General features: G+C 43.1%; 1 protein-coding gene across 6 annotated transcripts in view; it reads left to right on the plus strand.

The window, feature by feature from the left end:
- The window catches only part of FN1 (fibronectin 1), a 54,966-nt gene that overhangs the window by 21,557 nt on the left and 8,417 nt on the right, over positions 1 to 24,992 (plus strand). For 3 of the 6 annotated variants that reach the window (XM_056350258.1, XM_056350257.1, XM_056350259.1), the window contains exons 16-37: positions 565 to 693; positions 798 to 887; positions 1,441 to 1,635; positions 3,058 to 3,330; positions 6,554 to 6,820; positions 8,383 to 8,477; positions 8,824 to 8,992; positions 9,297 to 9,383; positions 10,154 to 10,345; positions 12,687 to 12,959; positions 14,010 to 14,192; positions 15,151 to 15,240; positions 15,811 to 16,080; positions 16,461 to 16,577; positions 17,020 to 17,184; positions 17,907 to 18,062; positions 18,855 to 18,968; positions 20,692 to 20,961; positions 22,836 to 23,023; positions 24,120 to 24,207; positions 24,379 to 24,555; positions 24,788 to 24,877. In XM_056350258.1, the coding sequence (XP_056206233.1) occupies positions 565 to 693; positions 798 to 887; positions 1,441 to 1,635; positions 3,058 to 3,330; positions 6,554 to 6,820; positions 8,383 to 8,477; positions 8,824 to 8,992; positions 9,297 to 9,383; positions 10,154 to 10,345; positions 12,687 to 12,959; positions 14,010 to 14,192; positions 15,151 to 15,240; positions 15,811 to 16,080; positions 16,461 to 16,577; positions 17,020 to 17,184; positions 17,907 to 18,062; positions 18,855 to 18,968; positions 20,692 to 20,961; positions 22,836 to 23,023; positions 24,120 to 24,207; positions 24,379 to 24,555; positions 24,788 to 24,877 (3,678 nt within the window). The remainder of the gene's footprint in view (positions 1 to 564; positions 694 to 797; positions 888 to 1,440; positions 1,636 to 3,057; positions 3,331 to 6,553; positions 6,821 to 8,382; positions 8,478 to 8,823; positions 8,993 to 9,296; positions 9,384 to 10,153; positions 10,346 to 12,686; positions 12,960 to 14,009; positions 14,193 to 15,150; positions 15,241 to 15,810; positions 16,081 to 16,460; positions 16,578 to 17,019; positions 17,185 to 17,906; positions 18,063 to 18,854; positions 18,969 to 20,691; positions 20,962 to 22,835; positions 23,024 to 24,119; positions 24,208 to 24,378; positions 24,556 to 24,787; positions 24,878 to 24,992) is intronic. The other 3 variants (XM_056350260.1, XM_056350261.1, XM_056350262.1) reach the window with 3 other exon arrangements.

Below are 24,992 nucleotides of genomic sequence, written 5' to 3' on the forward strand. Positions count from 1 at the left end.
TGAAAGGCAAATCCCATTTTCCCTTAAGATGCTTGGCTTCAGTCTGGCCAGTAAGGAGCTGCTTCTTGGGGAATTTCCTACATCTGGCATGTAGGTGGACATCTGGGGGAAGGGAGCAGGGAGAGAAGTTCATTAGCCCTCATAATGTCATTCTTCTCTACTCATGAGTCAGTCTTTCCACATAACCTACTCGTGTGAAAATTCTTCCATATATTTCAGTATTGAAAATACAACAGTCAGGATATGAAATAAGTACTTGGTTAGCTGAAATGGCTAGATGCCAGCAGTGTGCAGGGGTCTGCTGCTCGGCTTGCCCTGCCGTATCACACACATCAAGTGTTGCTGTCCGAGGTGTTGTCTGCTTGCCCAGTGTGGGGACCTGTTCCAACTCTCCACACAACTTTTCTGATGTGGACTAAAGACACAGTGCAGAACAATTGCTGTTTCATTGCAGGAAGACTGTGATTTGGTTCAAATTGGAACAGAGGTCTCAATTACTTCAGTTGAAGAGAAAGCAAGAAGGTAGAATTGCTAAGGCAATTTTTTCTTTCCTGCCTTCCTTAGATCTGCCAAGTACAGCCACTTCTGTCAACATCCCTGACTTGCTTCCTGGTCGCAAGTATATTGTTAATGTCTATCAGATCTCTGAAGAAGGAGAGCAGAATTTGATCCTGTCTACTTCACAGACTACAGGTATGTGTGGGTGCACTTTGCAAGCTGTTCTTATTGTTTGTTCAATGAATTTTTACCTCTTACCCTCATGCTTGCTGTCCTCCTCTGTTTATTTCCTTAAACAGCTCCTGATGCGCCTCCCGATCACACCGTGGAAAGTGTAGATGACACATCAATTGTCATTAGCTGGAGCAGACCACAGGCTCCAATCACAGGTAAGTCTAATGGGAGTGCACCTGTTTTGCACTGTTGGTAGAACCTGAAATCTAGGTAAAAAAGCAATGACGTACAACTCTGGGACAGAGGGCTAGCATATAATTCTGCCCAGTCTGAGAGACCAGCTGGGAAGCACATGGGCTGTTTTGCATTTGCTTGGTTTTGCTGTCTGAACCAAGCAATTCAGGAGGCTGGACGCAAAACAATTCCTTCTGGATTCGTGTTAAATAAAAACAAGTCCTATGACCTTCTCTTTGTATCTGTCATCCAGACCATCCCATAACAAGCATAAGAACTGTATAGACCTAAATCCACATGTCAAAACTCAGAAATATTCTAATCCAGGTCAGATAATGCTTTGTAGGGCATTGTGAGTGTGTGCTCTATAGATGGGATGGGACATGAGCACAGGCAAGCCACAAGTCCTGCTGAAGTTCAGGACTATTTTTATGAAACCTCAGTAGGGAGATCAGTTTAATTCTCATTTCTGGTATTCCTTGTGCTGGCTTACTGATTGTGGCAGAGAACTATATATACTTTCTCTTGCTTTAGGCTACAGAATTATCTACACACCCTCTGTGGAAGGCAGCAGCACAGAGCTCAACCTGCCTGACACTGCAACCTCTGTAACGCTCAGTGACTTGATGCCAGGTGTTCAGTACAACATCAGCATTTATGCAGTGGAAGAAAATCAGGAGAGCACTCCTGTCTTCATCCAACAGGAAACCACAGGTGTCCCACGCACAGGTAATGGTCAGCATGTTCTCATTATCAGTCACTGAGTTTTCTGTTAGTACATAGAGCTAAATGACAATGCAGGCTCATGTTGTTTTAGCTAAGTGAATCCTTAAATGGACACAATTCTAGTTTTTGTCACAATTGTTGTGGTTTTTAATTGTAAATGTCACTGGTATTGAAGTTCTGTAGTAAAGTTATGGTCACTTGTGAACTGACACAGTCAGGCCACCACTCTGCATTAATAGGGCTGTAATTCCTATGGATCAGATTGCAGGCAGTTCAAAAAGTTGGTCTTGCATTGTGTCTATGGAAAAGAGAGATCAGAGTTTCCTAACTTGTCTTAAGGGGGTTCTGCTAAGAGATCTTAAGAGCCTGCTATATCATTTTTGCCTCAGTACTTGGCCTGCAGATGTTTAAGGTTATGTACTCAGACGCCACAACACAAATCCAAATTGTTCACCTGACTCTTCTCCCTCTCCCTTGCAGTCCTAACCATTATTTTCCACTGCAGTCAGTGGGGATGGGAGATTGCTCAGCACTGACTGATGTGCCAAAGTAACACCATATGATCTAAACTTGAGGCACCTATAATTTAAAAAACTACTGGTTTCAGGTTATTCAAGTATCCAGTTGGGCTGAATAGCCAAACCAAAAGAAAGGATAGTGAAAGAATTGGGATCTGATGTGGTAGCAGTGGAATTTGATGGTCCTGCAAGTTGCAAGCACATGTTTGCAAATGGGATTTACCAGGAATGAACTCAGCTCAGTTGTTTTATGGTTTGGCATCTGTATCTTCCGAAAAATGTGCATTGGTTAACCTTAGGGCAGTATCAGTCCTAATCTGAAGAAACTTAATTTGAACGTAGGAATTCAAGGGTGCAGTACTGTGGACCAACACAGAGGGAACTGGTTCTTATTATTGACTACAGTAAGGCCAGATCAGCCCCTGTACTTGTTTAATTGTGAAACATGGATTTGAAGTTAATTATAGACATTCAGAACATGCCATCGGTTTTGAAAACCCTCTCTTTTAATTTTAAAAGGAGTTTCCTATTTCCGGTGCCTGGAGTATTTTATTCCCCCACCCCAAGCTTTTGGTTCTGCATATACTTGAAGTTCTGTAGCATATATTACACCTGGTCTTTCAGTTCTCTTTCTGTAACAGCAGGATACCTTCTATGACTGAAGGCTTAGAATACTTAAAACTATGTAGTGGCAATCTGAATTGTAGTCTGCTTGAATATTGTCTGGGAATGTGTGTATACATGTTTGCAGTAAGGTTATGATAACACTTTTTATTTGGCAAATATTCTTGGGCTAGCCATTGCTCAGTCCAAATTTAACTTTTTCTTCTTCCATGTAAACCTATAGCTTCTCCTGCCAATTGCTAAGGACTCCCTCTATACCACTGTTCTGTCGCTCTGCTTTCAGATGAAGTTCCTTCACCCAAAGATCTGCAGTTTGTGGAGGTTTCTGATATCAAGATCACCATCATGTGGACCCCACCGCAGAGCCAAGTGACTGGCTATCGAGTGGAAGTGATTCCTGTCAATCGTCCTGGCCAACATGGCCAGAGACTGCCTATCACCAGGAGCTCTTTTGCTGAAGTCATTGACCTGCTCCCAGGAACAACCTATCTCTTTAAGATCTTTGCTGTGAGCCAAGGCAGGGAGAGCAAACCTCTGACTGGAGAGCAAACCACCAGTAAGTGTCTTTCCTTCATGGTTTTTTTCAACCTTTTGAAGTGCATATTTCTCTGTCGCTTAGAGAAATATATAAACAGAGCACTTAAAGTGCAACAGTTGTAGCCCAGGAGGCATCCCATAACTAGGATGACAGGGCTGGGAATTCATTCAGTCAAACAATGATCTCTTCAGCAGATTTATCCTCCTCCAGGGCTTTCCAATGGGAGTTTAACTCTCATGGCACTTTAAAACAATTTCGTATGGCTGGAATTCAACTTTTTTATTACTGACTGAGAATTGATGGGCCCTGCAGTTCTTTTACAGCACAGAACGCAGCCTGTGATTTTTTTTTTTTTTTTTTTTTTTTTTTTTTGAGGATACCTTAGGGCAGAGTTCGGCATGATTTGGGAGCCTTGCTGAGATTGCTCTGAAAATCCCTATCTCCTTTCTGACAGCTACATACCTATTTGTCTCGCTGTCAGCAGTAGGAGTTCTGCATGCATGTGTAAGAACAGGCCTTGTCATTAACAGGACTGCATTTCAGCTTTGCCAGGTCAGGCCTGGCTTTCCACAGGCTGTCTCACCACCTGGAATTTCACTGTCATCCCAGTGAAACCTGGGGAACTAGTTTGCAGTGACCTCAAAGGACTGTTGACAAGAGCCATGGGGAGCGTGTATTTTTCAGGGAGGGTAGCGCAGGATCTCTCAGAAACTGATTGCTAATGATCTAGTGGCAGTGCAGCATGTCACCAGTGTGAGGCAAGACAACAAGCAAAGCATACAGTCTGTCAGGTATTGCTTTTTGCTTTGCAGAAGTGCAGAGAAGAGAGGAGCCGTGTCTGGGCAAGATGTAGGCTTTTAGATAGAAGAGGAGGTTTAACGTGGGTTTGGGTGGTTATCTCCATTTTTGATCCAAGAGAAGCTGATCAGACAGAACCTGGGATTCTGGTTAATTTGAGCAGATCCTGTTTATCAGGCCGTGGAAGGATAGTTTGATGTTTGTAGTACTCTTTGACTCGGTCATGTTATTCAAAGGACTAAAATTCAGCTGTGTACATCTGCTGCTGTTCTGACACTTTTTCAGTAAATGTGAGCAACTTTTGAGAATCCAGCCCAGCTCTTACAGAGATGAGAGGGAAGGAAAGGAAATGGGATCATCTGTGAATATAGCCATGCTGTTTGAGAAATACTATTTACTTAACATCCATAAAGTTAGGAGCCATAAATAGTGCCTCTGCCTCTTACCATCTCTCTTGACTACGCAGGGAGAGTGGGATTCTTAAGTTTGTCCTTTGACATGGGTGTCTAATTTGGTGTGAGCACCCTCCCTAATCTTTCAAGTGAGGCTTTCAAAAGCAAGGATGCAACTTAGGAGTCTGAACTCTCTTGGAAGCATTTAGAACAAGAAGTGCTCAGTTCCCAGTTAGATCTGTAGTTTTTTGTGGTTGTTTTCAGGGGCCTTGGCTAGGTGTAGAGCTACTCTGAAAGTCCGCACACAGAAGGTGTACATCAGAACATAGACATTTAATTCAGACAGCACAGAGCTAGTTACAAATGTCTGGAATCATTTTCCATAGGCTATGATCATCCGCTTAACTGCTTTGCCTAAACCACATTTCAGAAAGCATTCACATAAATTGCATCCTGTAATCGAAAGTCCTGGGAAACAGAAATCGTTCAGAGTTCCCAAGGAAAACCCTGCAGCAAAAGTCTCTTCCCACGGTGTAAATGTGATTCTCTTTTTGGCCTTCTGTTAAAAAGCAGTCTACAAATAAACTCTTGAGTGTGTGTGTGTGTGTGTGTGTGGCTTTTTAATCTTCCCCTTTTTCCTTTAGTATGGGGAGAGGAAGTGATAAAAGCCTAATAGAGCTGGCAAATTAAATTGTGCAGAAAGGAACTGACTGTAGGCTACAAATTGGAGGAAGATACAATCCTTGTCAAATGACACTTAGCACAGATCTAAGTACCAAGAAGAGATAAAGCTGACTCAGCCTGTGGGCTGGAGATGAGACTAAGGGAGGATCATACTCATCCTTTGTCTTTTAGAACTATCTCCTCCATTTTTGCAAGTGGTGGAATAGGTAAGTCCTCGCTTCCTTATCCCTCCCTCCTCAAAAAGGACAAAAAGTGCTTCCTGCTGAATTACTGGGAGAGTGATTAAAACATTAGTTTTTGTCACAAAAATGTTATTTACTCGGGGAGAAAAAAACATTTGCCATCAAAAAATAGTACTGATGGAACCTCTCCTCACCGCTTCTAATTTCCACATATGATTAGGACCTAGAAAAGGTGGGGAAACATGCCACGTAAACACTACAAACTCTTCACTGCTGCCAATGCTACCCTCCGGTGCAAATTACTTAGTATTTTTCCCCCTCTGAGCCTCCTTTTCTGAGCCAAAGGTAGCGACATCTCCACCCTTCACTGGACTCCAGTGCAGTGCTGAAGAAGCTGTGTTGCTTCAGCCTCTTGTTTATGTAGTTTTCTAGGTTATCAGTTTCAGCAGCTTCCCAGGGGCAGTGATAAAAAGGGGAGGAAGCCTGATAAGAGCTGTTGTGTGAGTCCCATGGGAGAGATGAGCATGCTTAGAATTGTTGTATAGTTAGTTCCACAGTGTGGTTATTTTTAAGTAGATCTAGAAACTGTTTTTCTGCAGAAAGTCACTGTTATTTATTTTTACATTAAAATGACAAAGTGGGGGTGTTAAAGGGATTTTGAGAGGGCAGGGAGTAGGATTGGGCAAAGATCTAAAAGAATAAATCTTTTCAATGAAAAAGGGCTAAAGTTAGGTTTCTATGCTTATGCTGACAAGTCTAAACTGAGCTGATTTTTAAAAAATGCTCAGCATTCATGAGAAACTATGGAAATTCCTGAGTGCGGTTTGGTTCATCTGTCTTGCCTCAGCCGTTAGCCTGACTTCCCCATGGGATGGCGTGTATGGCAGCCACCCAAATCTGTGCTGCCTGAAATGCACAGGTCTGCCTGGCCCAGCATATTCCTAGATGGCACTGAGGCGTGGATGTAGTTATTTGACTTCTGTTTCCAGCTGTCCTATAGAATCATGGAATCGTTTAGGTTCTCTCTTCCCGACTGTGGCTCTTGCACCGTAAGTGAAAAAAATATAGGCTCAACTTCATTGTGCACCCGTGGTTTTTTGAATGGTAATTAATGGGCTTTGTAAATAGCAGTGAAGTAGAGATTCAACTGGGACACTGATGCATGTTATGCACTTTCTTCCCCAGAGCTTGATGCCCCCACCAACCTGAGATTTCTGAATACCACGGAGCATTCAGTATTGGTGTTGTGGACGCGGCCCCGTGCTGTAATCACAGGATACCGTCTGACTGCAGGTCCCACAAGAGGAGGTCAACCAAGGACCTACAATGTGGGACCTTCAGCCACCAAGTACCTTCTCAGGAACTTGCAGCCTGGCACTGAGTACACAGTGTACCTTGTGGCAGTTAAAGATGACTTGCAAAGCACCAGAGAAACTGGGGTCTTCACAACTTGTAAGTATAATAGGCACATATTCCTCTTCCTTAGTGCCCTGGCCCTTCTTCAAAACTTGTGCTGAAAGTGGCTATTGTGAATTGGTTTACAGAAGAAGCCTTTTGAAGTTAGCATTCCAGCAGAACTGCTTGGGAAATATTCCTTGTTCTTCTTTCTGAACTATTTGGCAGGAAAAAGAGAGTCATTTGCATCAAAAAGCTTTTACTAAAATATATTTCAGCTTTTTTGGTGGTTAAAAACAAAAGGGAAAACTTACTATTGATACCTCAGCTTTTGTTTAGCTGAATGACAAAGAAACTTAATTTTACTTGATCTTTTCAGTTGTTTGGTTTTAGCATGACAAATCAAGGAAAGCAAACAGCTCCCTTAAACAGGCAAGGAATAACTAGTCTGTCATTTGTATAAAGCTGAAGGCAGTCATTTCTCAAGCCCAACCATAACATCTAAGGCAGCTCAAATGCAGTTACAGAACTGACACAAGCATTGTGTTCTATCCTTTTTTTTTTTTTTTTTTTTTACATTTCAGTCATCTGTACTTGTGCTGCTGGCTTGGAAGAAATACAGATTTTGGGAGGAAAGGGAGTTCTGTAAGAACCCACACATACTTCTAGAAAGAACAAATAGATTCACTGTTTAAATAATGGTGAAGCCACCGTATAAACTCAACAAAATTCAAAGTCATCCAAGCTCAGAACCACATCCTCTTTTTAAAAGAGAATGTGGTTTCTTTTAGAACAATGTGAAATTAAAATAAGGATTCAAACTTTATCAGTGTAACATTGTTGACATTGGCAAGGTGCTTTTTGCTGACAGCCTTATCTATAAATATTTCTCAGTTAGGATATAATTGCATATCATGGGTGAATATTGCCTTCAAATTCTGGCTTATCTGAATGAAATCAGTCCAATTTAAGACTATAGATTAATAAACCAGTATCTTCATTAATAATGAGTCAGTTAACATTAAACTTAGTGGAGTTGTTTAGACTGATTCTGGGGTACACAAAGGCTTTTGCTTCTGTGTGATGCTCCTGACAGATATCAATAAGACCACAGATTCCTCAGATTGACTTTGAGCTCCCTTTCACTCTGCTGACTTCAAAAGAGTTGAACATATTAGTGAGGGATGAGATAGTCCTAGCTGGGACAACTGGGTGACAGACAAGTGTGTAGAGTTCTGCTGGTTGAATGGCATATGGTGGGTGAAGGAAAAAAAAGCTGTTTTTTGAGGAACACTTTAGATATCATGCCAAAACCAATATTCCCCAGATTCTTGGGGCTTGATGCATAGAGGACTCATGAGGCCCAGTTTAATATTTTTGTTTTCCTCAGGAACAACAAAAGTGCCGGCTATGACTAGACCACTTGCATACTGTGTCTATCAAGCCCAGCAGCAGACAGATGTAATCTGTCAGATCCCTCCCAAATCACTGGATTTTCAGAAATAATATAGTTCAGCACTTACGTGCCGCTTGCTATTTGGACTGCTTTAGGTCAGGGTTTCTAACTGTTTGGTGCCATCACAGCAGCTAGACTTCAACTCTGTCAATTCATTTCACAGATCAGCCTGTGGGCTCTGTTCCTCCTTTTAACACAGAGGTGACAGAAACTTCTATTGTCATCACCTGGACACCTGCCCCAAGGATTGGTTTCAAGGTAGGAGAAACTGAAGTCCTGTGTTTCTTTTCTTTTTTTTTTTTTTTCTTCATTGTGATAGGGAGGACAAATTAAAGCTGTTTGCTATGGACTGCAGTGAAGGTAGTAGCACAAAGGCAAGAAGTGCAAAAGATAGGATGCTTACAGGGGGCAGGGGTCAACGCAAGCTTGTCCTCTGGGCTCCAGGTCGATTTCATCAGTGGGACATCTACAACACAAGTTACAGGATTAACAGTTGGCATTCAGCATAAGGGCCCATAATACTCATGCTGGATAAGTCAGGATGCTGATAGTTAGCTGGGATAGTGTTTGAGACTGGAAAGCAAACTTTGCTGCTTCTCTACAGCTGGGTGTGCGCCCAAGCCAAGGTGGAGAGGCTCCTCGAGAGGTCATCTCTGATTCTGGCAGCATCGTGATATCTGGCCTGACCCCTGGAGTGGAGTACACCTACAGCCTAACAGTCCTCATGGACGGCCAGGAGAGAGAGACTCCGATCATCAGGAGAGTGACTACACGTATGACACGTTTGCTTTTCCACAATTATTCCTTCTTCCATTTGCTTTCCCTATGCTTCCCAGATCAATGGCTGTCTTCTGGGAGTCAGTTCTAGTCTTTTCCTGCTGTCATAATCTGGAAGGTGTTTTTCTTTTTGGTGCGTAGGTGACGGTAGCACTAGCTCATGCAATGCAAGGTCACAACTTCAGGAGAATATTTTTAGCTAATTCTGAAGGGTGAGGATATAATGTGGGGAGAAGGGATGCTGAGGGAGCTAGCATGATTCTCAGTGCTATAAATGACACATTGTCTGAATACTTGCAGCACTGTCTCCACCGACCAACCTGCGCCTGGAACCCAATCCTGATACTGGGATCCTGGTAGTCTCTTGGGATAGAAGCACTACTCCAGGTAACTATGTGAACTCGCGCTATGCTCAAGCCTGCTGGTGTACCAGAATGCTAACATTTGTTCTGCAGTGCCTTGCAGTTCATTAAGGAAAGTTTGATGGGAAGCTTGCTGTTGAGCAATTTAAGGAAAAATATACATATTTCTAGGTATATTCAAGGATATAATTCACAGTTAAGTACAGGTTGCCATAGGACTCCTCATGATTTACATTCCATTTAAAATGCTATTTAAACACATTCATACTCCAAAATGTTTCAGCTGTTTTAGGGGTTTGAAGGACTTATTCAAATAATCCCCAGTGGTTTAAAAAAACTCCAAGGGAAGGAAAACAAAATGGACCAAAAAGATTTCTGGCAGTGAGGAATGAGTTCATGTCATTGAGAGTAAGCATGGAAGTTCTGAAAGTGTTCAAGATGTACTGTTCTTCCACAGTAGCTGATGGGAGCTGAACAGTTGACTTCTGTAAAATAGAATTGAAAGCTTTTGAGAACTCCACTTCCAGTCAGTAGATGTATCTTTTCTCAGTACGTCATGAGATTTTCAGTTTGGTAAGGTCTTGAAGGGAACTGAAATGATGCTGTGAAAATGGCATGGCTGGCTCCTGAGAAGCTCATTTCGGGGTGCTTGACAAAGCAACCTCTTGCCTGCTGGGCTCAGGGTGGCAAAATCACTTGTGAAATGTAATGTGTTTGCTTCAGCTGTTTATACTGAGATGTGATGTAAATAAATACAGCGTGAGATTACTGCATACTGGTATATCTGTATTTCAGGTATCAGCGGGTACCGAGTGACCACTGCTCCTACCAATGGGCAGCAGGGCTCTACCTTGGAAGAAGTAGTAGGTGCAGATCAGACCACCTGCACCTTTGAAAACCTAAACCCTGGTGTGGAATACAACGTCAGTGTTTACTCAGTCAAGGACGACCAGGAGAGTGTCCCCATCTCTGAAACCATCACACAAGGTAACAGAAAGTTGAGCAGCAGTTTCAGCTACTCAAAGTCAAATTGCTGAGCCTGGAAGCTCTGCGTTGCAGAGCTCCTGTTAGCCTGATGGCAGCGGGCTTAGACTTTATATTTAGTCTTAAGAAGATGAATAGCCATGTACCGCCAAGCGACAGAGCAGTTTTTATACCCGTGACTTCTTTGCATGGGAAGCCTGCCTAGTCTTTCAGCAGGGTGGTGGTAAAGAGATGGATCTGTTGTATCAGTACACTGAGCTGGAGAGCAGCAGAGTTTTAACTTGGCCTGGCAGTGCCCCAGCATCTGGAGCACAGCTGGTGGAAATAGGCGAAGAGGGGTATGAGTGGGAAGCAAGCACAGGAGAAATTTTGGCAGTAATAGTGGCAGAAGATCACTTCAGCACAATGGAGAAGAAAGCCAAGATTAAAAGGTCCATCACTGTAGCACTTCTGGGACACAGAGTGGTGCGTGCCATCTCACATTACATGCTGCGATGACTGCAGAACTACCTTTGTAACCACAGTAGCGAATGAATATGCATCTTCCCAAATGGTTTCATTTCATTTTCCTTTGTGAGGGCTTTGTTTGTTTTTGTTTCTGCTCAGCCCTGAAATGATGCCAGCTACTGTGTTTGCTTGCTTTTATAACACTGCTTTAAAATTTCTGTGCTTCACTGAAGTGCTGTATGCTCCCTGGGGGTGAACTAATACTGTGATACTGCATAATTAAAGCAGTAATAGCTTTAGCCCTTTACCATCTTCTGGTAGGGGAAAGCTAAGAATGTATGTCTGGCTTTTAACACTCTTTAAAGGTGATATGGTACGTGCATTCCATGTGGATAAACAATGATTTTACAGAAAACTGGCATTTTTTTGTATCTATTCTGTAAAATAAGTCTTTTCCTAGAAGGATGTTAAAATACAACATAACTACTATTATTAAAGCCAGCCTTTTGCGATATTACTGTCCCATAATTCCTTTTGAAACTAGCTTGTAATGATCCAACAGAATGGATACCAAGTCCTGCATCTTTGACTCACATGCTGGTGTCTGATCCGGAGTCATTAGCTCCCACTGATTTCAGGATCACCCTGCTGAAGTTACACAGCCAAATCTTGTGCTTAAATCAATACTGATCTATTGACTTGAGCAACTGAGGGTTTGGCCACTGTCTTTTAAAGATGCATCTAACATCCCCCACTCCCTGACGAATTCTGTTGGTCCTAACATGCAGGAAAAGAACAGCTTTGCTAATAGGAATAATATCAAGAGGGAGGACAGTCACAGCTGTGCTTCTTTGCCATACAGAAATTTAGGCAATATCTACAAGGTCATTGAAGAGGATCGTTATTCATTGGATCAGTTCTGAGACTGAACAATTTAGCCAACAAATCAAGTCAGCCTCTTAGCCACATCATGTGCTGGGCATGAATATGGAGGAGTTGTCACTCTTACAGAATTCTTATTATTGAAAGTTCATTTTTAACCATTTGCCATCTTTCCAAGAAAGTGTTTTACTACTCACTATTCCATATCATCTGTTATTGGCACAAATATTGCAGCAGCTAGGGGTAAGTAGAACTTGAGGAATTCTGGGCCAGGTCCTCAAGCAGTTACACAGATATGAGACTTTTTTTTCCAAGTCCAGTGTAAATAGTTTGGTTAGTGGATGATCTACCCTGAAGTTTTGTGATGGCTCTCACCAGCTAAGGTGTAGTCTGATTTAGCCTCCTCAGATGGGTGGATATTTTCATGATTTTTATGATCCCAGTGATAAAAGTTAGACTTACCACTCGAGCAAACCAAAAATTTAGAGGGTCAATCGACTTATTTCAGAGGAGTTGTTTTATTTATATGCTAATAAACTTAGATCTCTTGTTTTCTACCTGAAAAAAAAAAAAATTGGGTATGTTTTTTCCGTTTCTATTTTAATCAGAAAATGACAGGTCTTTATGGCTCACCATTGCTCAAAGTAAATTTGTTGCAAGTGCCTCTTGTAGGTCTTTTTGGAAATTGTATGTCTAAAGTGGAAGTGCATTGTCTCAGGGGATCAGAGTTTTGGCTTCTGTCTGCCCAGGGAGGCAGATGGAGACTGCATTGAAGGGTACAATAAAAAAAGGGGGGAAAAAAACCCAATCCAAGCAACCAAAAAAACAAACACAAAACCCAAACCACCAAAAGACCCCCTTTTCCTCCAAACCCCAAGAGAAATTTTGCATATCACCGCAATTGCTTCTGAAGTTCTGTCAATGTTAATAGTGATGAACACTGCTTTTTTTCTCCCTTGTCTTTCTTTTGCCTCCGTATGTCTTTGCCTTTCCCGTTTGCTCTTTAACTCATTAGAGGTGCCCCAACTCACTGACCTAAGCTTTGTTGACATAACTGACTCAAGCATCGGCCTGAGGTGGACCCCGTTAAATGCCTCCACCATTATTGGTTACCGCATCACAGTAGTTGCGGCAGGAGAAAGTGTCCCTATATTTGAAGATTTTGTGGACTCCTCAGTAGGATACTACACAGTCACAGGCTTGGAGCCGGGCATTGATTACGGCATCAGTGTAATCACACTCATTAATGGCGGAGAGAGCGCCCCTACCACTCTGACACAGCAAACGGGTGAATTTTGAAAACTTCTGTGTTTCATGACATGGACGGTGTTTCATGCTGTCACTGGCTGTCGGGATGATGGGGCTTTGTCTAAAGAGGGATCGAGCTGCTCACTGCGGGGAAGCCAGACAGACCCAGCTTGCTACTTTTTTGAAATGGCAGCTGGGGACAGATATGCACTCCTCAGTCTTCTAATTTGAGGTATTTTAATACTGTGAATGGCTGCAGACTTGCCAGGCTCATTCACCTTCTGCTGTTCAGATTTCCAGCATCCAGTTGGAATAAAGAGCATGAAACATGAACTGTATATTCACCAGACTTTTAAACTGTGATTTCCCCAAAATAAGAGTGCCAAAGGGTGGAGCAGTTCAGCAGACACCCTCCAGCCTCAATAGCTGTTTGAGCTTCCAGCAGTCTGTTGCAGTGGTGGCCCTGCTCTTTCCACAATGCCCCTAAGGATGCAGATGAAACGCCACTCCCTGGGTACATGCCACTGACAGCCATGCCACACCGTCAAGGGTCTCTATAGTGCATGAGCAGAAGGCGAACTGAAAGCTGGTTCTTGCATGAAATCCTATTGTGTTTGAAAATCCTGAGGCTGTAAATCCTTTGACACAAGTAGAAGTAGAGTCGTAGGAAATTAGTGATATACCCTCTCCTCTCCTATGTCTGCATGTATGAATTCTAGATGAGATTACTTTTCCATCTGTAATCCGCTGTATGGCAACTTTAAACCTCTCTTGGCTCTGCATCTGTAATATGAAATCCAGCTGCAAGAAGCACGTTACTGAAACTTGCTACCTTGTTTTCAAATTAGCCCCGGAGGGTATATTTAAACTATTGGGAATTGCCAAGAGGTTAAAGGAGCCTGACAGTGGTACAGACATATTTTGCTCTTAACTGTAGTGGAACCAAATGTAGTTTAGAAGTCTGTTTGCATGGGTCTGCCACGGTAGTCTGTTATGCATGAGATACTTTCTTTGGTGATTCCCTGAACGTACATCTTGATAAACTTTTATGAATCAGAGAACTAAGGAATATATGTTCTTTGCTATGTAGCTGTGCCTCCTCCCACTGATCTCCGCTTCACTAACGTGGGGCCCGATACTATGAGAGTGACTTGGACTGCACCAACTTCCATCATGCTGAGTAGTTTCTTGGTGCGCTACTCGCCTGTGAAGAAAGAGGAAGATGTTGCAGAGCTGACAATTTCACCCTCAGACAACATGGTGGTCTTAACAAGTAAGTGGGTTGGCTACATAAATGGAACAAATGAGGCCTTTTATACACAACATAATAAAAACTGCTTACTGTAAGTGTAGCTGACCAAATTCTCAGCTGAACTAAGCTGATGTCAAAGTAGTCTCAAGCTCACACTGAATGGGGTTTGGCCACTTGCTTTACCCAAGTTAAAGCCAAACTACAGGAAAGGTTTTCCTATCAACCCAAGGACAGTGATGAATCAGGCTACAGGCCAATTGCATTGATTTGCAGCCTGGTTAGGTATTAAGATAAATACATGTTACTTGCCTGGTTTGCCAAAAATGTCAAGGACTTGCAGTGCAGAGGTTTGAGGAGAGAATCAGAATGGGCAAAAGGTCGTTGCTCCTTTGGCTTTGTATGCTTGGGACAAGAAAATAAATACTGTTCGGAGCCTTATAGGACACGGCAACAAAGCACGGGCATTTTCAAAAGGTGACAATTTTTGGTGGTGCAAAAGCTGTATTATGTTTGAAGGTTTTTTTCTCTGTCCTAGAATCAGGTTGGTTGAGTGAGAGACAATAACCACTTTCAGGATAAGAGATCAGATCTGGGGCTCGTCTGAGTTAGAACAGCTGTGTTGAAAATCCTTGGTGTTATTCCAGTTTATGACAGCTAAAACTTTGGCCTGGTGCATAACTAGACTACTAGATAACTAGAAAGGACCTTGTAGAAAAATAATTGCTTCTAGTCAGTCTCCACAAACTAATGAAGCAATAATACAGGATACCATGCTCCTTCAGGCTAAAACATTGCAAGCAGCTATAATGCACAAAAAAAGGAAATTATTTAAATATCTGACTATCCTGGAGGCTGAGATCTTCTGTCAAGCAAAACCTGATTACCTCCCTTAAGAAACACAGTTAAAAATTTGTAGGTTGAGTGACTTGTAGCTATTAGTAAAGAAATAGGTCTAAACTCCTGTACTTGAACTCCACAGATCTGCTCCCTGGTACTGAATATCTGGTGAGAGTCTACAGTGTTTCTGAGCAACATGAGAGTGCACCTTTGTCTGGAATCCAGAAGACAGGTACTTACATGCACCCTGAGACACATGTTCAGTTAATGCTGTCCATTAAGTATTCATTAATGGGACCTTGTTGCTCTTTCTTGTGTATTGCCACCTTGTTGATGGGTCATCGGCTAGATATCAGAGAGCAAAGCAGATGCACGCCTTGGGAAGTACTACAAAATTTTGCACTTTGTTATGTCTGAGAGCCAGAACTTCTGTTGGTTTTAAACAGAGTGTTGTAGCTCCTAGTGTGAATGTACCAATAGGGACTGCCTGAGCACAAGCCTAGGCAGAGCCTATCAAATCTATCACCCAGTCTTGTTTCATAACCGTGTAACAGTTTGCTGGTCATGTGCATTGTTTTATGCTGTGTTGTCTGTGTGTGCTGTACAATCTTTTCCTACAGTTGCATTCCACTGTTTGTTTATCTCGCTTTGAACCTGAACATGTTTGTTTAGTTCTGTGGCTGAACAGCATTTAGCTGAGGATCTGGCAATGCGATGGTACTAAGCTTAATGAAACATGGCAGTGGTCATGATGGCCAGCAGCTTGGTTGAGCTCAGGCTCTTGTCTTTTTGAAATACCCAGGTCTTGATTCCCCCACTGGCCTTGACTTCTCGGATATAACTGCTAATTCTTTCACCGTCCACTGGATTGCTCCTCGTGCCACCATTACGGGCTACAAAATCCGGCATCACCCAGAGCATGGTTCTGGTAGGCCCAAGGAGGATCGTGTACCCCCATCACGGAACTCCATCACTCTTACCAACCTGCTTCCAGGAACTGAGTATGTGGTCAGCATCATTGCCATCAATGGCAGGGAGGAGAGCATGCCCTTGGTTGGCCAACAAACAACAGGTAAGCCTTGAGAGAGCACTGGCTAAAAGATACCGCAAGGATTTTGGGTGTCCTCTGGAACCAAATCTTCCCTACCAGCTGGTGAAACGCTGCTCATGAGGAAGTATCATGTGATACTGAGGTAGGGCCTGATTTAGAAAAAAGTGGGAGGACCCATGCTACTTTCAGGTTAAGTCAGATGTCTTTAGGGCCAGCAGAACCTTTTTCATTAAATCTAGTCCAATGTCATATGTTTTTTAACCAGATGCATCACTGGTAGAGGTGCATGCTTTGGGCTAAAACTAAGGCAGATGAGTAGCAGAGGAGCACAGTATGATAGGTGGAATATGTAGCTGATGTACATTAACTGCGTTTAAACTCTCAATTCTCCGGTTTTGTAGTGTCTGATGTTCCGAGGGACCTGGAAGTCACCCCCACCAGCCCAACCAGTCTCATAATTTCCTGGGATGCTCCTGCAGTGACAGTCAGATACTACCGGATCACTTATGGTGAAACAGGTGAGGGCAAGCTGCTATGACCAGTCACAGACCAGAAACTCTATTCTGAGACCATTAGAAAGCCACAGCAAATAGCAAAGGCAAGTCTGACTGTAGCAGACAAAAAACTCTTGTATCTAAGATTCTTGCAGTATATTTAGAGAAGATTGTCAAATATAGGTGTGTTTTTTCCTTTTTTTTTTTAAAAGGACAGCAAATCATTTCTTGTGTACCAAAAAGTAGGAGCACCTGGAACATTCCAGTCATTTCAGAGGTGGTGCTGTGTACATATTTCCTTCTTTTCCTTGGGTTGGTTTGAAAAAGACTTAGACCCAACAACCATTGAAATCAACAGGGTCCCGTCTTCAGCCTGGTGCATATAGGATTGTCCCAGTTTTTGTCATGATTTAAAATGTATAACTGAGAAAGCCATTACGTTTCTTTTCCACCCTGTCCTCCTTAGGTGGAAGCAGCCCTGTGCAGGAGTTTACCGTGCCTGGCACCCTGTCTACTGCTAGAATCACTGGCCTCAAACCTGGTGTAGACTACACTATCACTGTGTATGCTGTAACTGGCCGTGGAGACAGCCCTGCCAGTAGCAAGCCAGTCACTGTCACCTACAAAACAGGTGAGACCTGTTTAAACAACAACAAAAAAAACCCCAACATAAAAAAAAAACACTACAGCTTTGTGTTGGCTTATCCCCTTAAGTTTGTATCGCTGATCCCTGGTTTCTTTTATAAGTTATGGACTATGTTGTAAGCCTGTCATTTTCAGTGGAGCTGTGTATCATAGTGGCCTACCATGATAATGACATGACACAGAAGGGGATCGTGGACTTGGACCTTTGGAGGAGGGAGACCCTGTGGAGTCCAAATGGGGATACAAGCAATATCTGAATGCTTATTGCAGAGTGGCAATCCTGTTGGGCTCTCATATCACGGGGTCACTGTTGGCTGAACTCTGGTGCTTCTGGTGCACTGTCATATTATGTGATCCCAATGAGACCTGACTTTATAACTCCAGGACTGTTGTCTCTGATCCTGATCTGGACCTGGATATAGCCTAATCCTGCTTCTACGGTATCTGCAGATAAAGGCACTTAGTAGCCTTTAGAACAATAAAAATCCTCAACTAACATTGATATGAGGCCAGTCACCCACATACTATGGTTAAAGCTTTTTTTGTTCTGGGCTAGCATGAAGGACAAATAAATAGCAACATGTGTTGTCTATTCTAAGATGCACAGCCTAAAAAACAAAGAGCAGAACAAAATTCAGCTAGGAGGCAACAGCGAAGGGAGGGTTTCCTATACAAACATACTCAGAAAAAACTATTTTTGTTGCCCAGAAATAGACACACCATCCCAGATGCAGGTTACCGATGTCCAGGACAACAGTATCAGCATCAGATGGCTCCCTTCGACATCCCCAGTCACAGGATATCGAGTGACAGCTGTCCCCAAGAAAGGACATGGGCCCACAAAAACTAAAAATGTTCCTGCAGGTAAGAGTACATGACATCCTTTGCCTGATCTGTAAATAACGCAAGATGTGACCACTAGAATCAACACTATTAGGCAGTAGGCACATACTTGAAGCCAAATTTTCTCCTGCTTGTACCTTTTTTTGCCATCTTGCTTACTTCAGTTGGATCTCATCCAGAAGCAGCTAGGGCAGATTTTTCCCCTGAAAGCTTCAGATTTCTTTGACATCACTGCTGCAAAGGTTTTTTCTTGGCAACTTCAGTGCCTCTGAAAGGCACCTGGATTTCAAAGAAATGCCATTGGATTTTCTAGCATCCGGCAAAACTTCCTCAGAAATCCTTCTGAAGGTCACATAACGTGACCCTTGGTCATAGCATGGACTCGGTCACATATGCTGCAGGCTTGACCTTGTTACCGTAGACCTGCCAAGTCAGCTCTCGGGTTGCTCTCAGAAACACAGTGCGTTTTGTGGGATCAGCAGAGATTAGCACTCAGGGATGCTTGTGGGGTTAACGGTCAGTCTTATCCCAAAAAATGATGAAAGCTGGTCTTTTTATTTTTTCTGCTGTGCTAACCTGCCTTTTTAGCTGTGGGGCCTTCAAGCAGGTACAAATTGCAGATGCCTTGTCGTGCACTGCCAAAGAAGCATAGTGCAAGCAAAAGGCAAACTTTATATGTCAATCTCATCTCATTTTAATGATGTATATTCATGATACAGCTTATACAGGCCCTTCATTCAAGGCTACTTAGAGGCCAGTTCTCCACAGCTTTGTGCAGCTGCCGATGGACTAACGTTATTCTTTTCCTGTCAGATCAAACAGAGGTCACTATTGAAGGTCTGCAGCCCACAGTTGAGTATATGGTCAGTGTCTATGCTCAGAATCAGAACGGAGAGAGCCTCCCCTTGGTTGAGACAGCTGTCACCAGTACGTATTTCACTTCACGGTAACAAAACAAGTGTTATCTATTGATACCTGAATCTACCATGCAGTATCACATTCCCAGTGAAAGCAAGTGGCAGGTGCCTAGTCTCCAGGAGAATGCAAGGTGGTCTGCCCTGTGTTAAGTTCCATGCACCTAAATTGCAGATGCTGGCAAAAATGCAATCCTCTCCCTCAAACACTGGCAAAATGCAATTCCCCACCCCCCCCCAAAATGCTGTGCTTCTGATTTTCTTTCACTAAAGCCGCAAAGTCTTTTGGGGTTTTGATTGCCATCAGCTAATCAGTGGAAAAAATTGTGCAAAGATCTCTTTTCTGGAGCTAGGTGGCAAAGGTGATTACTGTTAAGGGACTCAGCTAGGCTTGGGAGCACTTGCCCTGTGCAAGGGCGTAAAGGAAACCACATGAGTTTTATCAAGAACTTGGGATGAAGCACTGCAAAAGAAACGACAGCTCAGCCCTCAAATTGCTATATCTGCCTGTACAATACAGCAGTACTGCTTTGGACACACAGGGGAGGCAAGAGGGAACATGTAACTCGGAGAGGGATGTCTCTGATGTGAAGTGCCTTCTTCAGGGACACCTCTGGGATAGGGATTTGCATGCATGTTGTTCCTTTGCTCAGGCTCATATTCAAAACCACAGCTCAGCCCCAAATACTTACATAATTGTCCTAAAGACAACAGGAGCTTCTCTGAAGCTTTTCAGGGATGGGAAGAGAGTCCACATCAGTTTCAAGACAACAAACTCCTGGACGAGAGTCACCTTTGCCAACTAGAAAATGTAGAAAATTCAAGACTAATACAACATGGCAAATAAAAGCTGAAATCTTATAGAAAAGCATACTTTGGTTCCAGAATAAAAATGACATGCCAGATCCTCCCATTTTGTGGAACAAATGGGTATAGCTCTGTGGTAGCCACACTAGACTTCTGTGGAACAAGGCTCACTTACCTTGCTGTCTAGCACTGAGTTCCCACCTTGCTAGGAAAATCTGATGAATTGGTCTAATTGGGAATGTGTGTATCACCCAGTTGCACCTGTGGACGTTCCCTGTGCACTCAATACAAAGCTGAAAGGAAGTTTGTTTCTAACTGATTTTAAAATATAATATACTGAGTAATTTGCTTTCTTGATAAGTGTGTTAATTGGAAATCAATTTATGAAAGAAAATAGTGGGACTGATTCTCCTTGGACATGCACTTTGCACAGCAGCTTACAATAGTGAAAAGCAAATGCAGCATGAATCCAAACTTACTGAGTCAGGTGGGCTGTCTGGCTGCCTTTAGCACTAGCAACCAGTTACTGGCTCTGGTAAAAATGGGTGCTAAAATTCTGGTTTCTTTTTTTCTCTTGACTGCTTTAATGTAGCTTAATGCTGTTAAGAGTTACGTAAAAGGGGTTTCAGTGCAAGGGGATTCAAATACACACAAGGATTGGTGTCGGGCTGCTTTGAAGGTGGTAATGCAAGTCCTTTTGGTTTCAACAAGGCCAAGATTGCATTCCTGCTGTCTGGCACCCACAAAGTCTCAGCCTTATTCTGCACGGGTATAAGCATATGCGCAAGGTGCAGCACAGAGGAGAATCAAGTACCCCCTCTCTCACGCAAAACCGAAAACTGCTTTGCATGTAATAAAAATGCTTTTTATTTTCCTCACCCACAACCTGCTTTTATCACATAACCTCTTACCGTTAATTTGCCTAACAGACATTGACCGCCCTAAAGGACTAACATTCACTGAGGTGGATGTTGATTCCATCAAAATTGCTTGGGAAAGCCCGCAGGGGCAAGTCACCAGGTACAGGGTGACCTACTCAAGCCCTGAGGATGGAATCCATGAGCTATTGCCGGCCCCAGGTGGCGAAGAAGACACTGCTGAGCTGCATGGCCTCAGGCCAGGTTCTGAGTACACTATCAATATCGTTGCCATATACGATGACATGGAGAGCCTACCCCTCACTGGGACCCAGTCCACAGGTACACCTTTAACTACGCCACCCAGCAGGCCATGGCAGCAGTGGCTTCTGCCCTGTTGGGTAAAGCGTGCTTCCATGCACAACTGGTGCTCCGTGCCGGGGAAGCCCCAGGGGCAGCCAAGGGGATGTGGTTGCTCTTGAGAGATGGCTTAGTCGGTGCTGGAGAGCTGGCTGCCAGTGGGGTCAGCCCACATACACATTAAGGAATATAGGAAAGATCTGCAGGATTGAAGGAGCAGGTTATAGAGAAAGGAGGGATGTTACCTTACAGCCTCTTAGTCCTCAAGTGGATTAGTGACGTTTGGTCCCTAGTCACGGAGCCTAATTCCTGGTGAACCACCCCCTCACAAAGTTCTTATGTTGGTCTTTAGGCTATGGGGCACCTGCAAGTAGTGGAGGTTACCAACAACAGAGAGATCAGGGCAGCTTTCATCCCCCAGGATCCTCACTGCTGGATGGAGCAGAAGATCAGTGTGAAAGGCTAGGAGATGGTTTAACCCTCAGGTCTTACAGAGCCTCTAGATCCTTTGCTGGCACTACCCTAAGTCTGCAGCCCATGTGCATGCCCACACCCTGTGCTCACACCACCTCCACAAGAAGAGGACATGTTCCATTCAGGAGACTCCCTTATATGCCAGTCTGATCCAACTCCATGTAGAATATGTTTAAAATTCCTTTGTGAAAAAGGAGGAAAAAGCTAATTGCTTGCAATAAAATTACTTCCAGCAATATGGCATCCATTGCAAAGCTTCCAGCTTTACCAGACATATCTTTATTACAAAGGTAGCACCTTTGTAATAAAGGTCTCCTGTTTATTGGTGGATGAAAAGTTGGTACCGTAATTCCAGGGGGGTAATGAAGACAGTAGTTCCTAGTGTACAGATCGCTATACTAAACTGAATCAGAGCGCTGTAATGATTGAAACGGCTGGCTGACTACCTGCCAGAAGTACAAATACAGTAATTTTTAAAACCTGCTCTCTGGTTTACCCTTTGTGGGCTGTTCAAAAGTGATTTGAAGTCATTCAAGACTTTCCATTGATGCTCATGGACTTTTGACTGAGCTCTGCGCAAAGCAACAAGGGAGAATTATCTTCTATTTCCACTCTATAAAATTAGAACACTTCACAGCAATATGCTAATAGCGGGCACTACTTTAAGGTATATTGTTCCTGTGTTTACAGCCCAAGGATTACCAACAGTAAGGCAAGAAAATGTTTCAGTGGATGGTCTCTTTACTGCAAACATTTGTTTTTAAAGATATTAGATGTGTTAGCTTGTGAACAGACTCTTGCGTGATGAGCCTTATGGCCACCACAGCTCTGCTTTTCCATTGCCTTGCTCTCTGTGTAGTAATTTACACTTGCATAAGTGGCTGTAAAATGCTTCCCCTCTGCATTTGCAGTATTTTATATCCTCTTTGCAATTTCTGAGCCTGCTTCCTACTTACTTTTGTAAATCATCCATTGTATTTTAGAAATGAACAGATAGGCAAGTGAAGCAGGACTAAACTATTAGCCATGTTATGAAAAGCAGAGACTGGTAGAAGAATTAAAACAGACTGGCCTGCTACAGATTTAAGCACCTCCCAAAGTTTTCACCTTATATCACAGCAAGTGTTGTTACTCATCTGACTTCAGGGTTGAGGCACTGAGATCTCCTTATTTCTGCTGAAGAGTGTTACTGTAGATTTGAGAATCTTCTTCTGAATACCTTGTCCCCTTCCATGGTGCTTTATGCCCGTGTCTGCAGAAGGCACACCACTTTCCTGCCCATATATTTCAGGTCTAAACCTGTCTCGTGTTCAGGAGAGAATGTTGTTTTATCCAAGGCTGCCTTCTTTAAACTAACCATGTACCAATCTGGATTTTCGCAGCAATTCCACCTCCAACAAACCTGAAGTTTACTCAGGTAACTCCCACCAGTCTTACCGTCAACTGGAATGCACCAAACGTTCGCCTCACGGGCTACAGAGTCAGAGTGAACCCCAAAGAAAAGACTGGTCCTATGAAAGAAATCAACCTTTCTCCGGACAGTACATCTGCTGTTGTGTCTGGATTAATGGTAACTGTTTTCTTTGTGTAACGCAGGCTGTGTTGTGGAAAGGAGATGTCAGGAGAACCTGAAGCAATTTCAAGTTCCTGGGTCAGGAATTTCAGCTGGACTAGATCATTACAGCTCCTAAGGGTCTGACTCTGTTTGAAGCTGATGGCTAGTCAGGCTGTTACTACTCCTTACCATAGTTTTTAAAAGGCAAGGAACTGGCCTGCTGAATCTGCATTCTTTCCCCTTCCTCATTTAGCACAGGAAGACTGGATGCCTTAATCAAATGCAAATTACCACATTCACAATCAACAGTAACCCAGTAAAACGCTTTTGCTCATCTTTCACAAAAGAGGTCAGATAAAGTGACCTAATGCAGAGGTTTTCGAGCTGTAATGTGGGAGCTCTGGCAGTCTATTGCCTATTTTTAAGACACCTGCAAAATGTAAGTAAAAAATGCAAGTCTTTTGTGAGTAGGTTTAAATTTGCTATACAGCCATCTTCTCCACTGGAAACATTTCAGGAGTTCCTGAACTGGAAAAGGCTGAAAATTGCTGCTTTTATGGTCCCTGCTATCTTAAAAAGCTACTGATCTGTTTTTAAGGAGTTTTATGAATCATTTTCAAAAATGAGCCTTAAAAAACATTCTAATCTAAGTGAACTCCTGGTCTGATGCAGTCAAGGACGACAGACCATGCTGTAACTTCCACCATTCTCTTTTCTGCACAACAAGAGCACCTTATCATAGCGAATGGCATCCATTAACTCCAGGAAAAACAGGATTTTCTGAAGAATCAGCTTTGAAACACAGATTCCAAAATGAGGAATGAGAAATAAGCTTCTTCCAGGATTTCCTCTGGTCTTGAGCGTGCACATGTGCACTACTAGTATTATTAACAGCATTGTTTATCAGGGTCCATGTCTACTCTCTTTAATACAGATTGAAATAATTAGAATTATCCTGTCAATTCTTCACTGATTTGAATTATTTTAAGGTTTCATGCTTCAGTAGCAGGTGACCAAGAAACGTGTCTCCACCAAACACTGAATGAGAGCAGAGGTATTTCCCACTGTGTTGGGTCCTTCCCATAACACGGTATAACTTTGTCCGTTCTAGGTAGCAACCAAGTATGAAGTGAGTGTGTATGCCCTGAAGGACTCTCTGACCAGCCGACCAGCCCAGGGGGTGGTCACCACTCTTGAAAGTAAGTGGTGATCCTCCACAAATGACCAGTCAGTACTGTGCTGGGTGCAGAGTTTGAGATCCTACTCTGTGTCAGAAGTAGGGCTTTATACAAAGCTCTGCTCTATATGAAGCTCTGGCAAAGGCCTTCACAAACGCTTAGCTGACAGGAGACCTTTTCCTTCTGGTGTAGATGTCAGTCCTCCTCGCAGGGCCCGTGTGACAGACGCCACCGAGACAACCATCACCATTACGTGGAGAACCAAGACTGAGACCATCACTGGTTTCCAAATCGATGCTGTCCCAGCAAGTGGCCAGAACCCCATTCAGAGGACCATCAGCCCTGATGTTAGGACTTACACTATCACTGGTAAGTGAAGGGCTCCTGCAGGTGCAGGAGCTTCCAGGGTCATACCGGAAGGTACATTGGGTTCTTGTTTTGTAGTTGAATTTCCTTGATGAAAAATACTATAGGAACAAAAGGTGGGGGGAAAAAACCAAGTCATAAAGACTAGTCTCCAAGGTGTTGAAAGACATTTTGATGTCCCTTTTAGATGGCTTCCTCAGATTAGCTAACTTCTATGTTTCAACTTGATTTTTAGGCTTGCAACCTGGCAATGACTACAAGATCTACCTTTACACTCTGAATGAGAATGCACGCAGTTCCCCAGTAGTGATCGATGCCTCCACTGGTAATGATCTTGTCTGACTTTTCTGCTCATGCTAACACACAGTAATACACATACGGTCAGAAGTTGTCTATACCCAATCATATATAATATTTACTGTGACTTACAGCAAATAGGT

The sequence above is a fragment of the Falco biarmicus genome, chromosome 8 (assembly GCF_023638135.1).
Source record: "Falco biarmicus isolate bFalBia1 chromosome 8, bFalBia1.pri, whole genome shotgun sequence".
Taxonomy (NCBI): domain Eukaryota; kingdom Metazoa; phylum Chordata; class Aves; order Falconiformes; family Falconidae; genus Falco; species Falco biarmicus.